The 26,954-nt window shown below is 39.4% G+C and overlaps 1 protein-coding gene and 1 long non-coding RNA gene across 4 annotated transcripts in view; one reads left to right on the top strand and one right to left on the bottom strand.

Annotated features, from left to right (window-relative positions):
- Nucleotides 1-26,954, bottom strand: part of GALNT18 (polypeptide N-acetylgalactosaminyltransferase 18) — a 334,135-nt gene that overhangs the window by 23,138 nt on the left and 284,043 nt on the right. For both annotated transcript variants that reach the window (XM_081840990.1, XM_081840989.1), the window contains exons 7-9: nucleotides 22,046-22,231; nucleotides 19,464-19,601; nucleotides 15,808-15,903 (exon numbers count right to left, since the gene is read on the bottom strand). In XM_081840990.1, coding sequence (XP_081697116.1) covers nucleotides 15,808-15,903; nucleotides 19,464-19,601; nucleotides 22,046-22,231 — 420 coding nt within the window. The remainder of the gene's footprint in view (nucleotides 1-15,807; nucleotides 15,904-19,463; nucleotides 19,602-22,045; nucleotides 22,232-26,954) is intronic.
- The window catches only part of LOC309330870, a 41,470-nt gene continuing 22,101 nt past the window's right edge, over nucleotides 7,586-26,954 (top strand). For both annotated transcript variants that reach the window (XR_014151627.1, XR_014151628.1), the window contains exon 1: nucleotides 7,586-7,677. This is a non-coding gene — a long non-coding RNA (uncharacterized lncRNA). The remainder of the gene's footprint in view (nucleotides 7,678-26,954) is intronic.

Genomic DNA, 26,954 nt, shown 5'->3' with positions numbered 1-26,954 from the left:
TCTTTCCACTCTGGAATTAAAATTGCTGGCTTCTGAACTGTGTGTTTTTTTTTTTTGAAAGAGAGCTTTGTATTTATCACAGTCAGAACCACAGGAGGACCTGCACGTGGGAGACTGAATGTCCAGCACTATTTGCTCTTAGTGTCTTGCCCTTGTCAAGACTTACAATGAGAGGGTAGTGGGGAAACCTAGAGAATTAAAAATTGTGCCACTTAAGGACTTAAAAGATGAAGAACCGACTAAAGAGCACGTTGGATGCCAACAGACTGGCTCACACAAGCCGGTAGACCCTTTGTGGCTATCTTGGGAGCATGTAAAGCAGCCAAACTATTTGGGGCTGGGCAGCATGCATGCTATTTGGAGACTGTCACGTGCTTCTGGGTTTTGTGCAATCATAGAAGCTCCAGAAAGAGGTGTTGCAATGAGGAAAATAACAGCAGTCACATATTCGCTGAGTCAGGGGTAGCCAAAGCGGAGCCCTCACTCCTGGTAGTCCCAGCTAGTGCAGCTTGATAGTCAGGGATTTGTGGAGTTCACAAATCTGGCATTCCCCAACATTTTGGCTGCCCCTGCGCAAACTGAAGGCATTGGCTAACACACACAATAGGGGCCTGGCCATGAGACCTCGTCTCACAGTGGAGTAATTTACTTGAGAGATTCCCACACCTCCTATGTTCCCACTCCACCACTTAATCTGCCAAGCTGGCACTTTTGCAAGTGCCTCATAGCAGCCATTTCACCCTTGCACAAAATCAATCTTTTAGTGTGGCATCACCTGCACTTTGAAATTCCCCGCAGGCGCCTTTACTGTATTGTTTACAGAGCCTGTCCAGGCATGCCTACCAATGCGTGTGATTTTATGAGGTATACTTTTAAAATAAATAAATTACTGATTTTATTTTATATTTAATTTTATGATGTAACTTCCTCTTGATTATTGTTTTTCAGTGGTATTTTAAAAGAATATTTGAGCCACTTGGAAGTCTTTTGTTCTAGAAAGCGGACTTCAACTTTTGTTAAATAAACCAATATTGAAACAGACTCAAGGCGGAAGGAATGGAAAAGTCAGTGACAGAATGCCCATAAATTTGCTACTAATTTTCAACACATTAGGGGGCAGTAACAAATGTTGCCATTTCTTTGTTAAAGGTATTGTACAAGAGAGTAATAATATAATACTGTATAAAACCACAGATTAAAAAGACAAGTAACAACTAAAACATAGCAACTAATTAAAATTGGATCTTAATCAGATGTCAAGGAAATAAACAACTATTTGACTTTTAGAAGACATCTGAAGGTAGCCCTGTATAGGGAAGTTTTTAATGTTTGATGTTTTATTGCATTTTTAATATTTTGTTGGGAGCCACCCAGAGTGGCTGGGGCAACCCAGTCAAGATGGGCAGCATATAAATAATATCATCATCATCAACACCATCACCACCACCAATATCACCAAAAATGTATCAGACAAAGCAGCTCTTACAGGTGGTATCCAACAAAGTAGTCTACTAGTGCAAGACCTTCTGTCTGTGCAATAAATTTTCCCTCCCTTTCCTTATCCTATTATGGGCTTTCCCCCAACTGTGCAGAGCAGATTTGAGGGGTGTGCAGGAGGAGAGAGTGCAGTTCCACTGTGCAAACAGAAATCCTTATGCTAATGGAACTGCTTTGTTGGATTCTGCCTTCTGTTCATGAGTATTATAGAGGATCACTGATAATTTAACTGGTTGGAATGGGAAAAGTAAGAAGCCAAGACTCCATTATGCTGGGTTACTACCTTACATGTTGACTTGGAGGTAAGCTTCGCTGAGTTAAATGTGAGTTCAATGGAATTTTCCTCTACTGTGAGTCTAGTTTTATTTCATTGTATGTGAAATAAATTATGGTGAATAATTTGAAGAACAGAGGCACAAATAAAGGCTAAGGAAAAAAAAGAAATTTTTGCACAACCCAGTAAAGCTGCAATTAAAAGTATGCTTACCCAGAAGTCTCAATGAGACCAACACAGCTTCTGTGGATACATTATTAGGAACATTCTGCAATGTAATTCTGCAAGCCAGAATGTAATTCTGCATATATATTTTTAAAAACCCTTGAATTAACTTTGTTTAGAATTTTTCTTATTCCTGTTTGCAGTTGAGTTTTTAATATTGTCTTACTTCAACCAATTTGCTACTAAATATGGATGTGGTATCTACGGTAAATAAAATGTAGATTTAAACATTTACTGAGAGACATTTAACATATGAACTGTCACTGCAAAAACTTGTTTCATACAATACTAACGGTCACACTCTATTTGTATGGACATCTTCCGTAATTTTTCTAATATCACTGAAACCACATGGGGTTTGGACTGACTCTCCAACTGAAGGCAGTGGGAACTTTTCCTGTGGCAGAGTTTTAAGTGGAAAGAATGCTCACAATATTGAGCATGAGTCAGCCAAAGTGAAATTAATTTAACGAGTCCCATTAACTCCAATGGAAGAGTTAAGCACGTGCATAAATCTCTCCCATGGAGATCAACAGGTTCAAGAGTGCTAACCCCCGTAGTCTGCAATATTTCTATTACATTTGCAAAAAAAAAAAGAAAAGAAAAGAGCAGAAAATCTTAGGTAGAATGGTGTAATGCTTAATACATCAAAAACTAAAAATAGGCTGCCTGTACCCTGTTGAGAATATCCTGTGGAGATAAAAATCACAATCTAGGCTTGGCTGATTTTGTTTGGCAAAATGTAAAATACTGTACACAAAACTATCAAGAGAGAATTTGATTTACTTGCAATTCAGGCAGAGCTTTGCCAAGCCCAACTGGAGGAAAGAGGTATCTCTTTCAAGAAGTAGTTTTTGGACTGCTTGAACGTAATCCATTCTGGGAGTCTGTTCTATTCCTGAAATGGTTCAAAAACCAAGGTGTGGCTTCCAATTGGCTGCAGAGCTTCCTGCACTCAACTGGAAGCCACGGAAACCACAGAAGCTGCGTCGGACGTTAGGCTTCTGAAAAATGTTCGCAAACCAGAACACTCATTTCTGAATTTGTGGCGTTCAGAAGCCAATTTGTTCGTGAGCAAATCTTGGTACCGTTCAAGTACCAAGGTACCACTGCATAGTATAATGTAGTCCCTGAGGTTTGGGGGTCATCTGTGTACTGGGCAAACTGCTAACTTTTCTTATAGGATTACTGATTGAATAAACGAGGTATAAGGAATTGCAATGTACTTTATACATGTGATATAGAAATGGAGGGAGGGGGAGATAGTTATACGATAACTTATCTTGTGTCCTGGACATATTCCTAACTATATGTTCTAAGTTGGGGTTCATCAGGTGCTTGTGTCCCAGGGAGCCTAACTGACGGCATCTTTCTCCCTTTCATTCCCATGTGTACCGAAATGCATATATTAGAGGGAGTGCACATAAATGTGCATATATTAGTGGGGGGAAAAACATTTAAAACACACTATGCATGGGGAAAGTTCTTGCAAAAATGTTTGTATCAGGCGAAACAGCATACAAAATATGTACATTAAGAGAAATTTGCACTAAAATGAATTTTCATGAGGCTATTTAAAACAAAAAACAAAACTGATGCAGAAATGTGGAAATTGAGAACCTGAAACTGTCAGATTTGTCCCATCTCCTATATATACATCAGCGGTAGCATATCTGAGGCTCTGGTGAAATTTTACAGAGGCACCTGGGACATTCAAGAGCTTACAAGAGACTAAGGTCATCTGGCTCCAGGGCTACATTTGATTACCCAAACCATCCAAATATTTAACAATGTGTGAGAAAGAAACCCCTGTTTAAAAAGCTTTCAGCCTGGTTTGTATATTGCATGGGGGGGGGGTTGCCATAACACCCTCAAAAGTTCAGCAGTAGGGTGAAGACATGAAACAGCACAGCATTGGATTTGGGATGCTTATTTTTAGCAGAACAGAGTTATACTCAGTCAAGGAAATTAAACAGAATTTTCAAATGCACTTTGTCTCCTATGTGAGTTAATGCTACGCTGTTTTGATTTGATTTCTCCTCATGGCTATGTATTTACATAAATTCATCACAGACCCACATATGGGGTGCACATTTTGCATCTCCCGGTGTACGTATATTTATTTTACTCATGTGATTTACATTACCTCAAATGTACGTGGAGTAAATAAACAAGCCAAATAAATTCTCACTGTGGATAAAAACCATACTTCTCAACAAAGTGAACCTATTATTGATTCAAATACCCATATTTCTCCTTTTATAGTGAACCAAGCTTACAGTGTGCTGAATGTTGACTAAAATGAAATGTGTAAGACAGGGCTTTAAGTTGCATATTCTGGGTAAGAACCAAGCACACACAAAGGCTTCCAAACAGGTCTCCCCAGCTAGGCAAGGAACTGGAGGTATTGCACCTGGAGTTGCCATCTCTGATCCCAGGAGGTGCCCCAAGCCCACTTCAGAAAGCTGTAATTGCAATGATCAGCTTTTTTTGAGAAACGAGAGGCTTGATTTTGTGCCCCTTGCTTCTCCCTTTGCAACAGATTGATATGATTACTTATCTGTAGAGGAGTAAACACAGCTCCTCCAGCACTGGCCTGAAACTGGCCGGGTGGGGTCAGCACGATGCTCACAGGGGTCCTGCTCTTCGTTTGATTATTGTGATATAATTTTCCTTTATAAAGGAAACACAAAGTGACTCATAATGAAAATATAAAGGAATTCAAAGTCCTTTACTACAAGTCTAAAACAAAAAAACAAAGAGAGAGGTTTGCAAATATTAAGAGCTGCATGTGGACTGCTGCTTGTTTTTTTTTTTTTATAAATATTTATTAAAGTTTTTAAATATAAATGCACAAATAATAAACAGTCTTACTTCTATCACAGACATAATTTCATCACTTCTTTGGACTTCCTCACGTCTCCCGCTCCCATTTACATCGTTAAAAGTTTTTTCCAAACAAATTATCAACTTGTTTACAATCTCATGTCCACTCATTCAAATATAATCTAGCACTTCTTCCAAAAAATTTTGTATTTTCTTTAATCTCACTTATCATCAAATTTCAAATCTAATTTAGTGGTGGCCAGTTTTTTATAATCTAGCATCCTTCTTAGCATTCAACCAAATTACAATGTTTTTGTAGATACTTCTTGAATTTCTCCCAGTCTTCCTCCATCTTCTCTTCTCCCAGGTTACGGATTCTGCCTGTCATCTCGGCCAGTTGCATATAGTCCATCAGTTGCATCTGCCACTCTTCCAGTGTGGGTAGATCTTGAGTTTTCCAGTTTTTTGCGATGAGTATCCTTGCTGCCGTTGTTGCATACATAAAGAATGTTCGGTCCTTCTTTAACACCTTCTGGCCGACAATACCCAGAAGGAAGGCCTCTGGTTTCTTAGTGAAGGTATACTTAAATACCTTTTTCAGCTCATTATATATCATTTCCCAGAAGACCTTCACCTTAGGGCATGTCCACCAGAGGTGAAAGAATGTTCCTTCGTTTTCTTTACATTTCCAACATTTATTATCAGACGAATGGTATATTTTGGCAAGTTTAACTGGGGTCATGTACCATCTATATATCATTTTCATTACATTTTCCTTCAGAGCATTACATGCGGTGAAGTTCAGCCCAGTGGTCCACAACCTTTCCCAGTCCTCAAACATAATGTTATGCCCAATGTCCTGTGCCCATTTTATCATAACCGATTTGACCATTTCGTCTTGTGTATTCCATTTTAACAGCAAGTTATACATTCTTGATAATACCTTAGTCTTTGGTTCTAACAATTCAGTTTCTAACTTCGATTTCTCCACCTGGAACCCTAACTTTTTATCATTTTTAAAAACTTCTTTAATCTGAGCATAATGTAACCAGTCTCGCACCTTATCCTTCATTTTCTCTAAACTCTGCAATTTCCAATTGTCTCCATCTTTTTCTAATATTTCCCAATATTTTGGCCATTTAGCCTCCATATTGGGTCTTTTTAGGGCCAGCATGTGGACTGCTGCTTGGGAGGGAAAAGACCATAGGGGTGCTGAAGGCTGGATGAGAATTCAAATTCGCAACAAGAACAAAGCTAAATATTATAGTTATTGGTAGAATTTAGCAGTGCAACAAGTGTGCGACAATGAGCCAGCAAGAGTAGCAGAAACAATACAATGGCATGCTAGTTTTGTTCCACAATTTAGCTCTGTTTTGGAAAAAGAAAGAGGGCTGCAGCCAAATGAATTGCTTATAGGGATAATCATGAAACGTCTTCTGGATTCTTATTACTGCATACAGGCAGGGCTTTTCCGCAATGTCAAGAGAAGTTATTTATAGGCGGCAACAGGCGCCCAATGTGTTAATGAGGGACTAGTCTGCAGCCACGGTGAGTTGATGGGAGGCTATCGACATTTTTATTCACTACACTGCATTAGCTCTGAAGTAGGCATCACACAATTAGGGTCTTTTCATTTTGTGAAAATCAGCTCAGATTTAGCTCAATGTTCCAAATGGATGGAACTGCATCCCAACCAGAAAATAGCTTCAGGTTGGGGCAGAGGTACTGTGAGATTGGGATGTGCTCAGGACCAGCATTTTTATCTGAGTTCGGAGATTACTCCGGACTGTTTCCCAGCCATTATATGCATACTTCCCATGCCTTGGGCACCAGGTTGGTGAAGGCTGCCTCGAGGCCTAGTTTCCTCTATATTATCAGCATCTTGTAGCAAACTGTGTAAAGCTGATCACACTATCTCACAGACCTCCTTGCAACCATATTGCTATTCCTCTATAGCTGCAGAATCTCAAGGTGCGCTTCTGGAATGCACTACAGAACAATTTCACTTTCTACAATTGTCTTAAGGCAATGTACAATAAAAAAGGCCAAAAAAAGGTTTTAAAACCCTAAAACAATACAAAATAGACACTCAAGGCATTTCCCACTTATCCAACTAAGAACAAAACCTGTTGGAACAAATATGACATCTGTTGTTTCCAAAAAGCACAGGTACCTGCTGTATCACGACAGGGGTGCTATTCCACAGAGCAGCAACAGGTTCACTAAAAGCCCTGCTCTGAGTTATTGTGGAGTGGGCCTCTGAGATCTTTGGGACTTGCAGAAGAAACTCTTCCACAGACTGCAGGGATTTGCTGGGTATATAAGGGGTTGTATTTTATCCTACTTGTGTTTATGTTCCCCATTCATGCTTAACACCTGAACAGGGGTTGTCTGTGGATTGATCCAGGCTGCACATTTCTATCTGTGCACTTAAAAATATTTGGTGTGTGCTTAGTTATTTTACTTATAGGCAGCTTACTATATATACAACCTCTTAAAGTCACAATTTGGAGTCTGCCTCTAAAACATGTACTGTGTGAAGTGACCCTAAATGAGCTAATAACATAGGAGCATTGAACTCATGTGCATCTTTCATGTCATTTCACTTTTATGACTATTAGATATGTATTTTTTTACTGATGTATTACTCACCTATTTGACATATCAACATATATAATTAAAAGGGAAAAATATCTTAAGGCGTGCCATTTTTTCAAGTGCTTTTATTTGAGAAAATGCACATTCCGTGCAACACTGACAAGGCAATCCTATGCATGTTCCCTCAGAAGTAAGCTGAATCTCAAGGAAGCTTCCTCTCAAATGTACATGGGATTGCAGCCTCAGCAGATTTTAAGGTCTGTTTCCTCACAAGCTATTTTTGACTGTTTGATTCCCCTCATTCTTTGCTTGTGATCTTCAAGGTACCACCTTGGTCACTTTGGTAGCTCTCTCCTTACATCACAGTTGCTGACATGGGATGTTTCTCTTTTGTGCAGTGCTGCTCTGAAAGCTTTCCTTTAGCAAAGAAAAACTGGTTATATGACATGCCTGATTTAATGCTCATTCCAGTTTCTTTTCTTATAAAATATAAAATGTATATAAAAATGATTTTATAAGACAGTATCTTACAAGCCAAACAATGTATATAAAAAAAAGAAAAGTGTCGCTGTATGTCATTTAGATCAGTATTTTCCCCATTATTTTTACATTTGAAAGCCAAGGCTACACTTCTGGTTCATCAGTCCATTCCTATTTAAGAGCTATGGAGAATTCTGGCAGCTTCCATACTGGGCCCTTGCTGTAAAATAGCCATGCTTTGTTCACTCACTTTTACAGGGAACCTGCATGACAGTATGATAAAAATATGCTCCTCCCAGGTTATCAGCTTTCATTTTTGTCAAAGCTCAGAAAATCAAAGCTTTTTAAATCAACAAATTGGAACAGCTGCACAGTTCCCTCACTGTGTAGCTATTCGTACTGGTTATAGTCGGTTGTACATCCAGCCACACTACCTTCTCTATTGGTCTATCTCACCTATATAAGAATCAACTCTATCTTTTCCTTTTCAAATGCCTTTATATCCATTTTTCTTCTCTCCCCTTAAACTCTGCTAGATTTTAAAAACATGAACCTGATTTATTATTATTATTATTATTATTCCAGCAAAAAGCTTGTTCTCCCTAGTACCACAGTTAGCTACTACATACAGCCTTCAGCTGTGACCCAGCACAGGAGAAAGGAATGTAGGGTTTTAGGCAGGCAATCTGCTTCCACATGTGTTTTTTATTTTATGGTTCATGGTATCTATTAAACTATATGGACGTTTCACAACACAAATGTCTGAAAGAAAACAAATTAGAATCCACTATCTTAATTTGTAAGTTACAAAATACATAAACACAATGCTTCCTAAAATTGAGAAATCAATGTGTCTGTCTCAGGAGACAGAGCTGTTTCTTAGCCATTCTGAATGATTATGAACTGTATTTCAGTCCAAAAATAACATTTTTTAATCTACAGTTCCAGAAATGGATGTGAAACTTACACTGCTCCCTTTCCTACATATACACAAGAACAGCTGAAGTATCCTTACAATGATTTTGGAATTAACGGGCATGGAATAGATTTTCTCCGACCTAGAATAATACCATTTTACAGCTTATTTTCCCATTCAAGTGGAACAGAGAAAATGACCAGCTCTGCTTTCAGGTCTTTAGAATGACATTTCTACATATTCAATTCAAAATTGAGCTGTCATTTCCCTCTTTCTTTCTTTCTTTCTTTCTTTCTTTCTTTCTTTCTGTGCTATGAGCTGAAATCACCACCCTTCCTCCTCCTCCCATTTTTGAACAGCTTATGATATCAAAGAAGAAAGAAACTGAGGCCTATAAGAATCTAACCATAGACAGGACTTGGTGTACACCTGTCTGCAAGTGGACACACCAGAGATAAGCAACCTGTGAACCTCTAGATTCTGGTGCATCTCAATGCCCCTCAACCATTTAGCATAGTCAATGGTCAGGGATGACAGACGTTGTAACCACAGGTCCCCATTCCCTGAGCTACTACAAACCTAATGCATAAAATTGTGCACAAGCAGTTCCAGGTGTCTGGATTTGTGCCTTTTGAATGGTGCACCCAGTGTTTTTTAAAAAATTATTTAAAATTATTTAACATTGTTGCTGTTGTTGTTCAGACTCTGCCATAGGCCCAGAATGAAATTAACAAAAACAATGCAAAAAACAAACAAACCCAGAATCGGGACGACTTTAGGGGGGTATTATTGGGTTGTTGTTTTTATTTTCAGTATATATATATTGTGGGTTTTATGTTGATATTTTCTGAAAACCGCCTTGAGACCTCCAGGTATAGGGTGGTATATAAATAATAATAATATAGAAGAAGAAGAAGAAGAAGAAGAAGAAGAAGAAGAAGAAGAAGAAGAAGAAGAAGAATATAAATGAGAATAAAACAGAATCAGGGAGTATGACAAACTTCAGCGAGAAACCAAACCAAACCAACCAAACAAACAAAAACCTCAGCAAAATATTCAACAAACCCAGCGTAACCCAAGAGCTCGCTGAAATAAAATCACCTCAATGTGGCAACACAAAGCCATCAAAAGAGAAAATTCTTTTTTTTTTTTTTATAAAAAAGAGAAAATTCTTTCTGGGAGGAAATTGCGAAGTATTTCTGAAAAGAGCCTCCTCTCCCTGCCCCTCAAAAAATGACAAGAACCCACGGGTATTTCAAATGGTGAGGGTACACAGAGCAGTGTCTTTGAGGGAGATCTTAAACTCTGACTGAGTTCATATTGTGACTTGTTTCTGCACACAGGCTAAGTGCTGCAGCAGTGGCGAGGAGGGGTCAACGGCAGCCTGCCTAGGTGCTCCCCCCAATCTGGAGGTGGGTCTATTGGTCTGTAGGGTTTTGATTTAGATTGAAATTATAACTTCATATTGTAGGTGACAAAGTCCTATGATAAACAGAATAGGACAAAAAATCAAGAAAAGGGAACATCAAATTAAGAATAACCCATTGCAGTTTGCCTCGGGAAAGGAGGAGACTTCAAATAGCATGCTTGTTCCTTGTTTGGGTCCTCAGGCTGCTTACTTCATGCTCAAGTCAGTTTTAAGAAAATAAACAGCTTCACAGACATCTACTTCATTACAGACGCGATAATGATGGAACATATGATGCACGGCATCAAAACACAGTGATAAAACCTTCACCAAACACACTTTGCAGGCCATTCCGCCCCCCTCAGTGTTTTGCAAGAGTCTGGGGAACTTTCTGCTGATACTAAAAGAGCCAGCCAGCTAGGCACAAGAGAGAGAGAGAAAAATATCTCCCTAGAATCTCATGAAACGAACCTGTATAGCTCAGCCAACTGCCTTCGTCACGCTTACTGAAATATCCCGAAATGACTAATCCCTACAAAAACACAATTTTAAAAGGTTTCAGAGATTCCACCCCACCACCTCCATCCCAAGCTGAAGCTGATGGCCTGTCTGTGTCCAAGAAGGGCATTTTCTCTCTAGAGTCTTGTTGAAATATAAGCTTGGATGGGCAACTGCAGTAACCTGGCTGATTTGATTAGCTACTCATTCACTGAAACGGTTATGACATCAGGAAACAAAGAATGGCTTGGTACAGACAACTTCCTTTTTCGCTTCTAGCAGCCCTCGGTGATGATGTTTTGAGCAGCAGAATTCATTTAAGGCTACCATAAATGTCACTGTCATAACTGCATCAGACAAAGCTGAAGGTCAGAGTTGACATTACATCAATGATGGTTCATTTATTATATCACTGTCCGCTTGTTTGGTGTGTTGTTTTTTTTTAGTCATTAAAAGGGGTTGCTTTATGTATTCCAAAACAAAAAACAAAAACATTTTAAAATAATCATGATTACTTCCAGGGAGCTACAGAAGCTAAAGAACTAAACTTATAATAATTTCAGTAAAATTAGATGAAAATTGCCCTGGTGATTGCTATGGTCTACTGTTTGTATACAGAAAGGAAGACTCTACCTAAGACAAGTTGCTGAGATCTAGAAGCTTGAAAAAGGAACATGTTTCCTCTCTCTGAGCAGCCAAATGCAGCTAGTGAATGCACCTGACTTTATCATGGCCAGACTAGATGTAAGTCTGCTTCCACACTAGGCGAACAATGCAGAGACTGCTTTGTGCCTACCACAAGGGTTATGGTGAAGATGCGATTAGTTCCAAAAGACTGCTAAGAGGTGAATTGGACCTTCCCCTTCACACATACAACATCTATGCCACAAGCACTCGTGGGATGTACTCATAGGAAAAGTGCAATACTTCCAATAGCGTGGAAACTGTGGCTTACCATGGAAAAGAATGACTGGGTAGCACCAGGATTCATGCATCTGGAAGCAGTCTTAGTCTTCCGCAAGTCCCACCCATGGTTTCCAGTGATGGCTTGTGAGGGGCAGTGGTGTTCCCCTGGCAGTGGTGGCACTGCATTTAATGGGATGACAATGGGGCAGGGCAAGGTGGCAGCAAGGTCAGGGCGCTTGGCCAGCAGGAGCTTTGCAGGTCAATGCTGAGGACCACAAAGCTCTTTATTTTAAAATAGTTTCAGTTAACTGCATTAGAAACTTCAGCATTCTCCAAAACCTTCAGATGACATTCAGAAGCAATAGGATGTCAATCAGTGATTGGCATCCATCAAAGTTCAAAGGAGGTTGCTGTAACCACCAATCACCGATTACGGCAACCTCAATTGAAGATGTGCTTGCAGCACCCATCTGCTGATCGGTGCTGGGAGCGCACATTCCAAGAGGGTCCTTGTAACCAAAGATCAGCTGATCGACAGCAATAATTGAACTTCTATGTGGTCTTGGCAGTGGAGAAGTGGTCCTAAAACTGGAGCTGAATGAAATGTCCTGCTTCCCAGTGGTAATGCCACTCAGATATGGTTTCTACCAAAAACTATTTCATTTGCAAAAGTAGGGGATAAGAACAAGCCACATTTGAAATGTTATTTCTTCTTAACCCCATATTTCTATAAAACCTTAGATAACTGTAAAATGATATGCAAATTCACAACAAAATTCTGTATCGCACAGCATTTAAATGGCTGCTAGATATTTCATGGGTCACATTCACTAACAGGTGATTTAACATTTGGGTCATAGAGCTTGACACAATGTACAGAAAGGACAATTAAATTAAGTAAAATGTTCATCTGCCAGCTCCAAAATATTTCCCCATATTCCTAGCCTCAACTCCACAACTGAACTACCAGATGTTCAACCTGCTATTATTTAGCTTACTTTTAAAAAGTATGAAAGCAAAAATGAGGGACTGAAGAAATCTCATGAGATTTAACTGAGAACAGAATTCTTGCACATTGAAGCCAGCTTTGACCTTAGACCACACTAAGCCACAGACCTATTGCAAGACATGCAATCTTGACTTCTCAAAACCTGAATGAAGAATGTGCCATGCAGTGCTAGAGTTTAAGCTTAATTTAATTTTGCAAGTTACTTTTTGCTTTTAAAAGTGACAAATAAATGTCATAAGCAGCAGCAGCAGCAAATCCCTGCCTCACATCTGTATGCACCCCTGGTTTCTTCACTACTCTCTCTTTGTATCCAGGATTTTTAGGCATACGGTAGAGACTCAGAGCAGCCCAAGGATGTCCCTACAGATTGCTAGGACTTCACACCCATGTTTGTAGCATCCAACAAGGACACTGGAGATGACTGTAAGGCACAACAGTGGTTTAGTAAGGTACAGGGATGGGTGCAGACTGTGTTAGATGCCTGCCATTCATCTTTCAGCATTTTGCTGCAAGACTTCTTATACTGGAAGTGAATGGCACAAACAACTCCCCATGTCTGCACCAGACACTTCAATTATTTCTGGAATGGCCCTAGAGCTAATAAAAAAGGAACCAGTCCTAGGATGTGTCCTCAAATGCTTTTACTCCCACCATATCTGAACACACGAAAAGCCAGACTGTTTTTCTCCAAGAGGGGAGGGGTTTTGCCCATAATCCCTGGAGGAAAGTCTGCATGAAACAGGTTGTGCACAAACACAAGCATTTTTAACATGCTAATGATAGTTCTTTTCCCACTTGTTTTAGTCGCATAAATTGATGCGGCTTAGCTGTGTACAGTCTTGTTCATAACTGCCTTTTCCAAAATGTGTATCTGCTAAAGCACTTATGCCTATCATTGTCCCTGACTATTGGCCATCCTGGCTGTCGTTGGAGGTTAACAACATCTGGAGGACCACAGGGCAGCCACTCATGTGCTAAAGTATAGTCTGCCTGCTCATTAGAAAGAGAAAGGTGTGGTTTAAACTGGCCACCAAAGTGATGCAAATTAATCTGAAATTTATTTTACCAGAAACGAAACCTCTGTGGTGACTAGGGTCAGCAGCCCAACAGCAACTCAGGTTTTTTTTACAACTAAAATATTTTAAAACTTATCTCGTTGCTGTATTTATTTGCATATCGTATGTGCATTCACTCTATATCAGTTTGGAAAATCGGTGAGCATACCACCCACCTTAAAGCAGCAGTGGCACTTCAGATGTTGTTGGAACTCAAATTCCCATCAGCTCCAACCAGCATGGCCAATGGTCAGGGATGATGGGATATGGAGTCCAGCAACACCTGGAGGGTCACAAGTTCCCCATTCCTTCCCTGTGCCAGCACTGTCCATTGTTTTATGATCCCAAGGTTTTTTCCTGGTATATTGCTATTCCTTGTTTCATAGCAAGTCTATCCTTCCCTGCAGCAGGACTTCCCTTCCTGTTCATTACGTGGAGAATGGATATTGTGCTACAGGGAGTAGCGAGAGTACAGAGCTAAATCTCAGCCACTGCAAAGGCTTTATAGCATTGGGTTGCATGATACAGCAGTCTTGCTCACATTGCACTTGTTTCCAAAACAGTTTAGTCAAAACACAAAATGATGCTAACTGTAAAGGAAGCATTTTGTGTGCATGCCTCTGAAATATCATTTAAAATTTCCAATTCGAATTAGCAGGGTGTTTTTCCAGCATCATTACTGGAGATGAATGATACATCAAAAAAGAGTTACAGAGTATTCCCAGAAGGTGAAGAAAACTGACTCTCAGGAACTTGTGAAAGACCAAGTAGAGAAGTTAGTTATTTGGAGAACCCATAGGCAAATGCTGGTTAGCGTAATTTCACAGGCGTTTGGAAGGGGAACAATAAACTCTTGATCTGGTTCAACATCCAATCTGTGCAATGTACAACCTCAGTCAGTGCAACGTATAAGCAAGATAGATGAAGCTGTCTGGTATTTTTGTCTTTGTCATTCATAATTTCGTCAAGTGCAATCCCACCAGTGTGATCAATTTGGAAAGCAGTCAGGAAAAGAAGTCAAATTCCAGCAAAAATGTAAAACACACAGCTTCCCACGGACCATGAAGTCTGAGCAAAATTGACTCAGGATCCCAGCAAAGAAGGCCAGTTTTTCCCCTTCTGGTATACATTTGTTCATGCTTTAGCGAATGTTGTGAGTCTCCACAGTAAACTCAAAAATCATGAAACTGTCAGAAGCAAGAACAACGGAAAAATAAACCTACAGAAATAAAGAGGGATAAAACCCTTTGACAAAAGGCTTGCATATGATTACAGAATCGCCTCAAAAAAGTTGTCTCCCTACTTTTTAATATATTGCTAAATCAAATAACTTATTTTATTTGTCAGTCTATGGCCACTCAACAAAACTTCTGAGAACAGCTAACAAATGATGTACAGTATTATTTATAGCATAGTATATCATACGTTGTACCTAATCCCAGGTTCTTGGCTGGATAGCTCAGTTGGTTAGAGCATGGGGCTGATAAGGCCAACATGAAGGGCTAGAATAGGGCTAGAACTGGGCTGGTGCAGCACCACTGAAACTTGCAAACATGATTCTATGGAATGTTCCTACAGCAGAAGGTAACATTAAATGGTGGGACCTCTGAGCTGTGTCTAGGTATTTGCTGAAGAGCTGAGAGAGCTACAATGCCACTTTTACTTAGCAGAAAGCGGAAAACATTTCTTAGAAGAAGGATTGCGCATATTAAGAAATGACCTCCAACATTTTACAAATGCTTAAAAGAAATCATGTAATTCAAAAAGTGTAGCAGGGCAAGAGAGGAAACAAATTTCTTTGAATACATACTATTATATTCACATTAGACTTCTATTGAAAAAGATCAATAAGAAAGGCCCATGCCAACAAATCATGATAAACATAGCCCTATAATCATTCTTTTGTGCAAGAGTGAATAAAGGAGGCACTAATTAATAGACCAGTGATTCTCAACACCATGGCACAAATAATGCTCCCATTACTATAAAAGAGCTAATAAACAGCCTAAGGAGGTATTGTAATAGGGGGAAAACCCACTGTCAGTTGCAATATGGTTCCTCCCACACGTCCTACTAAAAGAAACAGCAAGGTATCAGATCATTAGTCTCACTAACCTGTGGCGTCATTCCATGGCAGATATACATGATCGGAATATTTTCTGTGTCTGGCCCTTGATCAAGGCACAAATCACTTTTCAGAGAATTCTGCAGCTACAGAGTACAGGCAGTGGAAGAAAAAGAGAGAGGAAAAAGAGAATACATGCTTGTTAAAATAGGACAAGTATTATACTTGATCAAAGTTATATCTTGGCAATAAAATTTTAACTACCTATAGGCAGTAAAACACAAAATTGCTTGAATGTTTAATAATGTGATGCTACAGCATCATCTATAATGCACCATTTACATTCAAGATTACAATTCTCTAAAATCTTTGTATCACTAGGATCCCAACACCACAAGCGAATTTATGATTACTTATTTTATTATTGTATTGTTTCTGGCATTGGCCTTTTCTTGGTTACTCTTTAGTGGAGGTCCTAAATGATAAGAAGGAAAAGCCATGACTCTTAGTACTTATGACAGGGTAAGTTAAGGATATTTCCTACCCCCTACACATGCCCTCCAGTTCACCAAAAGAGCCTCCCGGGGGGGGGGGATCAGAGACCCTCCTGAACAAGGTGGATTGTGGGCTGGGGGATGCTAAAGGAGTGAGGAAATTTGCTCAAAAGAACATTTATGGGAGGTAAAGTTCCTCATCCCCTCATCCCAATAGCAACTCCCTGCATTCCATCACAGTTTGTTCAGGAGGGCCCAAGACCAGGGAGGCATTATTTTTGGGGGGTGGGGAGAACAGGTGGCTTCCATTACCTCCAAGTTAATTTATCATAGGATCCAAGCAACCTTGCATGTCATGATTCTATTCACACACACACACACACACACACACACACAGTATCAAATGTGGTGACAGTAATCATAATACAACAAAACAACACCACCACAAACTTTATCCAGTCTGTATAACATTTACTGCACATGTAACTTGTTAAGATAGAGTTGTACATTTATCCACTCCATGTTTACAGTATCTCCAGGCTTTGTCTTGCACATGGCACCTTAGTATGTTTGTTGTTTTAATGGTTATAAGTCTATCTCTATTCTAGCTACTATTCTAGTAAATTTGGTTTTATATTTATAAGCCACTTTGTGGTGTTGTTGTTTTGTTGTATGATTCTATTCTTGGCATATCAATATATGTAAGAAGAGAACATAAGAATAGTCATGTCAGATTATTCCAATGGCATATCTAATCTATATTGTGATAGGAAGCGCACATGCATGACCTGAGAGTAAATTCCTCTCCTATAGTAGTTGCTCAGAAACTAATATTCAGAGGCATATTGCCTCTGATCCTGGAGACAGTATAAGCCATCATGACTAGCAGTTATCAATAAACTAATGTTTCATGTCTTTGTCTAATCTCCTTTTAAATACATCTATAAATCTGGTCTGGCAAAGACTCCTCAATGTAACTCCAGGAGTGATCCTGGAATCTGTGTACACTGTAGACAATGCTGAACTAGATGGGCCATTGAGCTGATCAGGTGAAAGGCAGATTCTCATGTTCCAAAAGGTCTCCATTTCATGAAAATAATGGAGACAGATAGAAATACCAACATTAATCCTGAACTTTTAAGCCTTTGAATAAATCCCCTAAAAACAATGCAGCTGCATGTATCAACACCAATGAGGGCTTGGTCAAATATGTCAATTTGCAAAGGCTTTTCTGACAAATCTAGAGGACAAATGATTTTAGAAAAGCAGTGCACAGAGTGTGACAAAAGTACACTTGGAAACTAGATGAACAGCTGCATTCACTACTTATCTTTCCTGCGTCAAGACAATTTCATGTCTTGCCCCAGTACCCTTTAGTATTTCAGATTTCTTTCAGAACTTGTTTGAGAAGCCTGGCACAGTTGATACCTTTGCAGGGCTGATCTGAGCTTTTAATTTATGCCTGTCAAATAAATGTTGGATTTATCCAACAAGTGTGTGACAGAAAACTCAGTTATTCCATGGGCTTGTTCTGTTTTTACTTCCATTTTTATATCCTTGGTCACAGAGGCCTTAGGCATCATCCCAAACAATAAGAAACACTCTTTTTATAAAGTGAGAAACCAACTCAGTTTTTATGAGAGTCTGAGTTAACTTTAGATCTCTGGTGTTTAAAAAAGAAACCATCTTGTCAAACATAGAATTATTTTTGCCTGTGGTCATACTGTAAGTTTTTATTTTATTTTTAACTTTCATTAAGTGCACTGCAATTGGACTAACATGTATACATTAATTAGGAATAGGCTGTTAACCTGAGAATAAAAATCTATTTTATTAATTTTATTTGGAGGCACTTTCTGACAGCTAGAACACTGCTATCTTTCTCATCTTTTCAATGCTGAGTTTCATGAGAAAAGGTACTACGTGGAATACAATGAACCTTAAGTGGGATTTAAATGCACAAATGTCAAATTGATCACGCATTATCTAGCAGAGGAGTTACAAGACTGAGGGACTAGCAATTCTCTTGTTTTAATTTCTGTGCTTTTAATTGGATTGTTTTGGTGCACATTTTTATCATGGCCCTTTATAATTTAATGGTATCGTTTTATTCCATATTTTAATTATGGTGTAGTTTTAATTATTCCTTAGTTTAACAATGTTATACAGTTTGTTTTTATGTTTTGTAAACTGCTCAAAAGCCATCTGGGTATTAAGAAGTATTATATTATTAATTAAAAAAAAATACAATTTCAGGTGTCCTAGAGATGCATTCCAGTCTGGAGTGCTTCTGGAACCTGCATTGCTCCTGGATTGCCTTGAGATAATTACAGCTATGAGGAATTTGCTCAAATTCATTTGGTGTACCATCTTTCCTAGAGAAAGCCGACTGGGCCATTGCACACATGACTTGGTCACATCCAGATTTGATGACTACAATGCACTCTACATCAGGCTGAATTTGAAAGGAGTACAGAAAACACTCTTGCAAAAGCCACAATTTTCCAGGGTTTGTTTTTCCAAGTCTCTTATTCTAACTTTGTTCAATCTGCTCTGGCTTACCGACTGATTTCTGGGCTCAGCTCAAAATGCTGGCTGTTACAAATGTAGCCCTAAATATTTAGGAAGAGGATATTTGAAGGCCCATCTTCTCTCACATGAATCTGTCCCCAAATCGGTGTTTTTCACTGATAACACTAAGTCATGATTTGTTTAGTCAACGTGTGATTTGTTTGACTGTCCGAACACAGCCCAGCAGGCTAACCATGGCTTGTAATGGGTGGTAACAAACCGCAATGTGAAGAATGTAAGCATTCTAAATGTCAGATCACATTAGCTATTGTTAAATAGCTCTATAAATAACCACTTGCATAGGGCGAGTAAGAACTTCCCTCAGGTGACCCAGCAAAGAAGATAACTCTTTCCTTTCTGCCCCTCCACTTGTAGGCTACATATGACTACGTTCGGTACCTGTGTGGGCATCAGGTTTCTACTTTTAAAGGACTCAAAGCACAGCAGAAACAGAGATGATACAGCAGCGCATGCATGTGTGAGGTAGAGTAGAACAATCACACCTCTGTCAAACAACAAGCAGCCAAACAGTTAAATAAATGAACCAAATAAATGACCTGCAAGTTTGTCCTGTGGCTGTTATCTGGGAGAATTATTTCCCACAGCGATGAATAATCAAGGTAAATAAGTAGGACTCTTACCACTCCATAGGCAACAGTGTCTGAGTACATTCTCATTTCTGGATATACGCTGACAAGGTACCACCTAAAGGTCTTGCACTGTAGCTTTTTCCTCAAGGCTTTCCTCTCAGAAATATCACCAATGTCAATTCCAGAATCCTGTGCACATTAACCAAAAAAAACATGTCAGAGATATAAAAGCCATCCTCCTGCTCTCTGGCAGTTCGTGTTACAATTCTCCGTGCTCTTTTGTAAAGTTCAGTGAAAGGGGGGGAAGGAACACAGGGATGTGCACTGAAGCATGATTAGCATACTTTAGCTGCCTAAAATAAATAGGTATTTCATACAAAATCTGAGGTATTTGTGTCAGTGTGTTTAAACATAAAAGACACCATCATTTGGGGGCCTGATCCAGAATATTTTACATTCAGTGGGTTAATTCTCACTGACTTCAATGGATTTTGAATCAAGTTCCACAGTAATAATGTTATTGAAGCAATTCTAAGATTCAAAAACAACTGGTATATATAAAAGCAAGTTGTCCTAGAAACCACTTTTCTACCGGCAAAGGTATGGTCTATTTCAAAGATTCCATTGCCGGGCAAATGTGGATGTGTGGCTTTCGTATTTCTCTGCAACAATTAGAAATCCTGCCCAGGGAGGCTCGCTTGCTGCCTACATTACATATCCTTAGGCATCAGGCAAAAACATTCCTCTTCTCCCAGCCCTTTGGCTAATTAAGCAATCTATGGCCCTTTAAACTGTGTGTCTGTGAGGGGTATTGTTTTTGTTGGTTACTATCTTGCATATTTTTGTTTTTATATCGTGAACTGCCCTGTGGTCCTTGGATGACGGGCGGTATAGAAATTTAATTAACTGCAACAACAATTTCAGTTGCCATTTTTGTTGAAGGAATTTGCAAAACCTTTCCCCCCTCCCCTTTTCATTGCATTTTATGGCTAAGGCTTGGCTGGTGTAACACAGTTTTGTGGAGTTCAAGATACACGAGTTTCATAAAGAGCCTGTAAGTGGAGATCAATAATTTATCTCATTATAGCTATGCAGTAGAGATTTCTAGAGAGGCATCTAAATGCAAATTCAGGGCCAGTCTTTGACAGGAAGTAAAATGAGACATTCTTACTGTAGATTATGTCGTCGCACACAGCTCAAAATACTCAAACAAAATAAAGAATAAATAAACTTTACATAAAAATATTTATTATCCGGTAGGTTAGGAAATGAGCCTTAAATATCTGCAGTCCTCATAACCTGCCGGGAAAAGGATTATTGTCACACACACCCTCCACCTTTCTCATGCTGATAGTGACTTGAAAAAGACCTGGCACTGCACAAGGATGCTTGCCCCATGGGTCCAGTGTTGATGGGAGCACAGGCACACATGCAACAGGGAAAGGGGGCTAGGAAAGAAGAGGGTTAGCCTATAGCAGGCTCCCAGGCTCTAGTACGCTTAAGAGATTGAAGGTCCCTCAAGATGTCCTTTTTCAAGTGCATTCATGATTATTTGTGCCCATGGTGATTTTGAAGAGGTCACATGTGATCCCTTTAGTGCTGTTTGTGCCTGCTAAAGTTTTGTGGTGGTTGCACTGATTCCATTTCCGACCAGCGTATATTCCATAACTTCCTTTTGAAATCCTGTAACCTTTTACACCACAAATGCTCTGGCTTCTTTTTGTCCCATTTTTTTTGCTCCTCCAGACGGCAGTAATGTAGTGACATTAGGGGAGCACTGCACAACAATAAATCCACCAGTAATGCGGTATTAGTGTGTCAAGAGTATGTTGCAGAAAATACTTGCACTCCAACAACAGTCTAGAGGGACCACAAGAATTTTATGTCTACACTGAATTTGGGTGTCTGCATGATGGCTGGTTTATGTAGCCTTAAATTATTTGGAGATACAGAAGCATTTCACATTGGTATATAGAAATAATTATTTTATAAGGTATAAATATGAATTGATATACGTATGTAATAAATCCACGTTTCAGTTCTCACCCAATTAATAGTATTTGGGGGACAAAGATGTTTTACAATGAAGCAATAGCCTGCCTGGCATGTTGTGTTAAGCTAGCTCCTGTATTTGAATAACACATTGTTGTTTGCTGCAGAGAGTTAAGTGTGTGTGTGTGTGTGTGTGTGTGCACATCTGTACTTTTTGCATGCACACAAAAGCTCATACCAATAACAAACTTAGTTGGTCTCTAAGGTGCTGCTGGAAGGAATTTCTTTATTTTGTTTCGACTATGGCAGACCAACACGGCTACCTACCCATAATACAGGGCTGTCCAACTTCCAAGAGACTGTGATCTACAACCTCTATAAAAAAACAACAACAACTGACAGTGATCTACCTATTGGATTGACCAGAGTTGTTTTTTGGATTGACCAGAGTTGTTTTTTGGGAGGGGATTCTGCAGTCGACCAGGATCAACCAGGGGCATCCTGTGATTGACTGGTAGATAGATCACAATTGACCTGTTGGACAACCCTGGTATAATACATGTTTGAACATTATTTTCACAAAAATATGGGGAATTGGAACTAAGGTATTGTGATCGTATCAGTGTTCATTCATGACCCACCTCTTGAGGAATATTCCATGCCATATAAACATGGCTTTTAAATTCATCCATCCAGACTTCAGCCACTCGGAGTGCATTTCTTCGGACATGAGTAGTGAGGTCTTCTGTATACGGCTTATGAGCTCGTTCAATGTGGGCAATCCTAGAGCAAGGAAGAACTTCAACGCTGCCACCACACTGCCATACCTAGAAACAAATAAATTGGCCAGTTTAGGGAATTCCATTAGGTCCAAAATGTCAATATTTTCAGCCTATTGTTGGATTTCAAAATTTACAAGGACATTCTTTGAAATTTATAATCTGCTACAGTCCTTTAAGTGTAAAAAGTGTGCTATGACTATGTGTCTCTTCAGTGCTTTAGTTGAATTATAAACCTAAATCTAACTCTGACTGTCACTGGGAAACTCAAGCCAAAGTTTATGTGACTACCTTTGTAGACTTTCACACATACAGCTATAGTGGACAAGTAACTGCATCCTTTTTCAACTATTTAATCTTACCCTATGTCAGTTTACTTGGAAGTAAGAAGCAGTGAGTTTGCTTATGATTGCAGCCAATGCCATCCTTACAAAGACAAGATGCCCATATACTCAGCTCTGTGAATTTTTGCACCATATGCTTGTGACTAAGTGTCTTCTGCAAGAACAAAATGCTTTTAGAATGAAATCAGAAATGTGGGGGCCGCATTTACGTGATGAAGCTGAACAAATGGAACTACAACTTGCAGTGAAAACACTAGGGCATTTGTGTTAAGATGACCCAAACTGTACCGAGTAAAAGACTGGAGTAAATTTATTATTTATTTGAAAAAAATATTGTAAACACTTAACAACACTAACAGGACTAGCTTAAAGGTTTGTCAGTTAAAAATAGAAACTTATTTACAATGATAAGGAATCTTAAAGTAAAAGGAAAGGTAGATGGGGGGGGGAATGAGAAATGCGGATGAAATTATAATTGGAAGTTAGAATGTCAAGTTGGGAGGGATGGGGGAGAAGTCGTCGACTTGAGAGAGTCAGATTATAGGTAATGTAAAGATATGTACAGTGGTACCTCGGGATGCGAATGGGATCCGTTGTGGAGCCCCGTTCGAATCCAGAAGCAAACGTAACTAGCGGTGGCATGTCTGCGCACGCGCGCATTGCTTTTCACAGCTTCTGCGCATGCGTGTGACGTCATTTTGAGCGCCTGTGCATGCGCGAGTTGCAAAACCCGGAAGTAACGCATTCCGTTACTTCCGGGATGCCACGGAGTGCAACTCGAACACGCTCAACATGACACATATTCAACCCGAGGTATGCCTGTATAATCACACAGTGGTGTTTTTTTAATGAAAATGCTAATAAATATTATAATAAATAAAAAATGAACGAACTGTACCGAGTAAATAAAACCAATACAGAAGACCCTCTTCTAGGACAAAGAGAAACAAAACAGGGCACCTTTCCACAGTGCTCTCCTGCAAGGTAATGCAGTCTGGTCTCTCATCCCATCTCTATTGAGAATAGGTGACAGGCTATCTGAATACTGCCTTCTGAAATAGAGCCTTGAGTTTTCCAGGCTTGTCCACCCACTATTCATATTCTATACCAGAAAAGCATTCTGTTTAGAGATCTATTTTATACATTTAGGCCTTTTGGCTTGAACACTCATTTAGGCATTTGGCAGCATCTGAGGCTAGGAGAATGTGGCATGGATTCAGGATGTTTACAAGGCCTATTTTTTTGGGCAGTTGCCTAATTGCATCCAGCATATGCTGGGAGACAAGAAAGTGCTTTGCTATTCATGCTTACAAGACAACAATTGCTCCCCCACCCCCTAGAAATCTGCAGTGCCCTCAAAACAAGGACTCGGGCTTGCTTTGGTCTCAAGGGCATCAAACCCCTACACAAATAAGTAAGAAACAATCACCAGTAAATGTATGTAGAAGAATAATGAAAAAGAACCCACCAATTGTTTTGTACCAGCAAGAGGATAAATAATAATTGAGAAAACTTCTGAATGTTATCCAAATTGTGCCCTGAATTTGGAATTCCAAATTACCTGGTCTTGCTTTCAAAGTGGAGCTAATGGATGGAATCACCATCTACCATTCTGTTTTGTTTTGTTTTGAAAGAAAGCTCTCAGTTTTGTGCAGAGTGTGGTGTGCTGCAGCTTTCTGTTGCTTAACTTCATTCCAGAATTTCCTCACCGTTTGCTGATGCACATGAAACTAATTACTTAGGCACGTGGTGGGTTCTGCCTTGCTGGCAATGCACACCTATGGGAGTTCACTCAGAATAAATTCTGCTGTTCTCAGTGGGGCTCATTCCCAAGCAAGTATGTTTAGTATTACAGCTTGGAGGTCTTCAAGCAGAGGTTGGAGTGGACAGCCAACTGTTGGGGGAGATGCTGTAGCTTTGAGGTTCCTGCAATGAGCAGGAAAGTTAACTCAACGATTCTATGATTTCGAAGGCCAGAAAAAGGCAATCTTGATTGATCATGCTGATGGTTGCACCAATATTCTTTTTGTGTGTCTTTTTATCAATGTACACACACACACACACACACACACACACACACACACACGTACACACACAAAGGATTCCAGCAGAGTCAAAGAAGCTGGTAGAGGTAAGAAGGCCTCCCTCCAAAAAAAAGTCTAGTTCAAATGAAGATAATGAAAAAGAACACAAACTTTGACAAAATAAAAAGTACATGCAGACCTCAAAAAAATAATAATTAAGGAACATATTTCTAGTTTCAAACTTTATCGGCTCTGCTCTGGAAACAAAGCCTGCAACACAAAACTTTCATGATTCAAGGATAAGTTTGACAGACAGGATTTTGTAATTGTCCCTCTTTTGGGGGGGCAGTATTTTATCAAAACACTTCGCTTGTTGGCAACTTGGAGTGGCCAAGTAATACAAATGAACTGAAGGAATAAAAATCTGTGGCAAATGGAACATTTCATAGTTCGGGAACTAGTTTTAGAAATTCTCCTAGTTTACCAGGTTTCAAGAAGAAAGGAGCTCTGGACAGAGCAAACACACTGAGGGGAAAATGTGGAACTGAATTGAAGAAATTGACTCTTCTGTATGAATATATATCCTATGTCACAATATGATACATATTGGAAAATTTGGTTTTAAGATAACCAATAAACAGTATTTTTTTACTGTAGAAACACTATACTTTTAAACAGCTTTGCTATATCTGTTCTGAAAAAATAGGCAATCTTCATTTTTACAGTCACCAACGAATTGCAGCTTGGGAGATATGACAGTAGAGGTTTTCTTTTCCCCTGCCCTTCCTACAACCCTGTTGGTCTTTCATTAGTGAATTAGATTATTCTTTTATTTTGTCAGGCCATTCGCAAGGGGGGTAGGGTCAGGCAGGTATAGCACATGCTGCCTGAGAATTATGTTGCCACTAAAGCACAGGTGATGCCTTAAAGACCAACAAAGTGCAAAGCTCAACTATGGCATGAGACTAAAAGGGGGAAAAGAGCTTTACATTTAAAAACAACTGAACATTTTAATGAGTTAGAAACAGGAGGTGACATTTAAGATGCTCCTTCACAGTCTCTTTGATTTCATTATTAATTCCGTAATTTAACTACAAAATGAAGCTGCATATGTTTTTTTTTAAACACACACTCACCCCAGCCTGATTGAACACATGCTTTAATATGGTTTGTAAACAGCAATTATCCAGTTTCTGAGTAAACTCCAATTAATCAAACCTATTGGTCTTCCCTTTCTTGTCTAAACACTGTCAGTCTTTGTTCTATTTCTGAAGTCTTATTAATTACATTGCTTCAAGGAGCGTGAATTCACTTAAAATCTTAAATGTTAAGCAGGAGCTGTCAAGACAAGGGCTGATAGAAGAAGCTGGTTGTGCAGAGCTGATTCAAAACCCAATCTAATTACTTATAAGGGAAAATGTCCCAGCCTCTGTTGAAAATGTGATGAATGTTTTACAAATATTGGCCTAAATACATCCGGCGTGCTGAAAAAAATAGAAGTAAACGCTTAGGGCTTTTACATTCTAAAGGGGAAACATTGTCCTTTTGTTATACTTAACTTACATGATGAAAAGTTTAAAATAGCTATACATGATGTGTATACTAAAACAGCTTCTATTAGATTTTGAGTGTAGTACAGCATAGTGACTTAAGGATTATCAGCCAACCAATCATGAGCTCATCAAGCAGCCTTGGCCTTCGTCAAGTCACTAGCCTCCTTGCAATATGGGGATATCTACATGGCTGCACCTTACAAAAGAGTTATAAGGATGACTAATACAGGAGGAAAGAGCCCAAAGTATGCCAAAAGTCCCAGGTTCAATTCCAGGCAAGTGTAGTTTATAGAAGTAGCAGGACAGGGAAAGATAGTTGCACGAAACCCTGGAGAGCAGCTGCAAGTCAAGCACATCAGGACTTGGGCTGGATTGGCCAATGACACAGAATAACACAACTTCATTTAGATCCCAACTCTCCTCCAAGGAGCTCAGGGTGGTGTGCAGTTCTCCCTCCTCCATTCCATCTTTGCAACATCCCTGTGATGTAGGTCAGACTGAGAGGCTGTGACTGGCCCAAGGTCACACACTGAGCTTCATGGTCACATGGGGACTAGAACCCCAGTCTCCCAGGTCCTAGTCCTACACCACACAGCTGAAAATGTAAAGTGCCCTGAAAGGATAGAGTGGGAATTAAAGATGAATGTAAATATTAGTGGAGCCAGTGGTGTGGGCACTGTCAGCATTAGCTACCAATAGGTAAAGTATGCTCAGCTGTGCTCATCTTGGCTTACACTAGGAGAAACATTGCAGTACTGTTTTTTCCCCAATGCACATCTTTTCTAAATTAGAAAATCCATCTGGGTTAGGCAGAGACTGAAGCAGGTGCTGCCCACTGAAATCTACCCTA

The sequence above is a fragment of the Podarcis erhardii genome, assembly GCF_964252035.2.
Source record: "Podarcis erhardii genome assembly, chromosome: 1".
In the NCBI taxonomy this organism is placed as follows: domain Eukaryota; kingdom Metazoa; phylum Chordata; class Lepidosauria; order Squamata; family Lacertidae; genus Podarcis; species Podarcis erhardii.
Note: the sequence above shows the minus strand (reverse complement) of the source record. Positions and strands in the feature narration are given on the sequence as shown.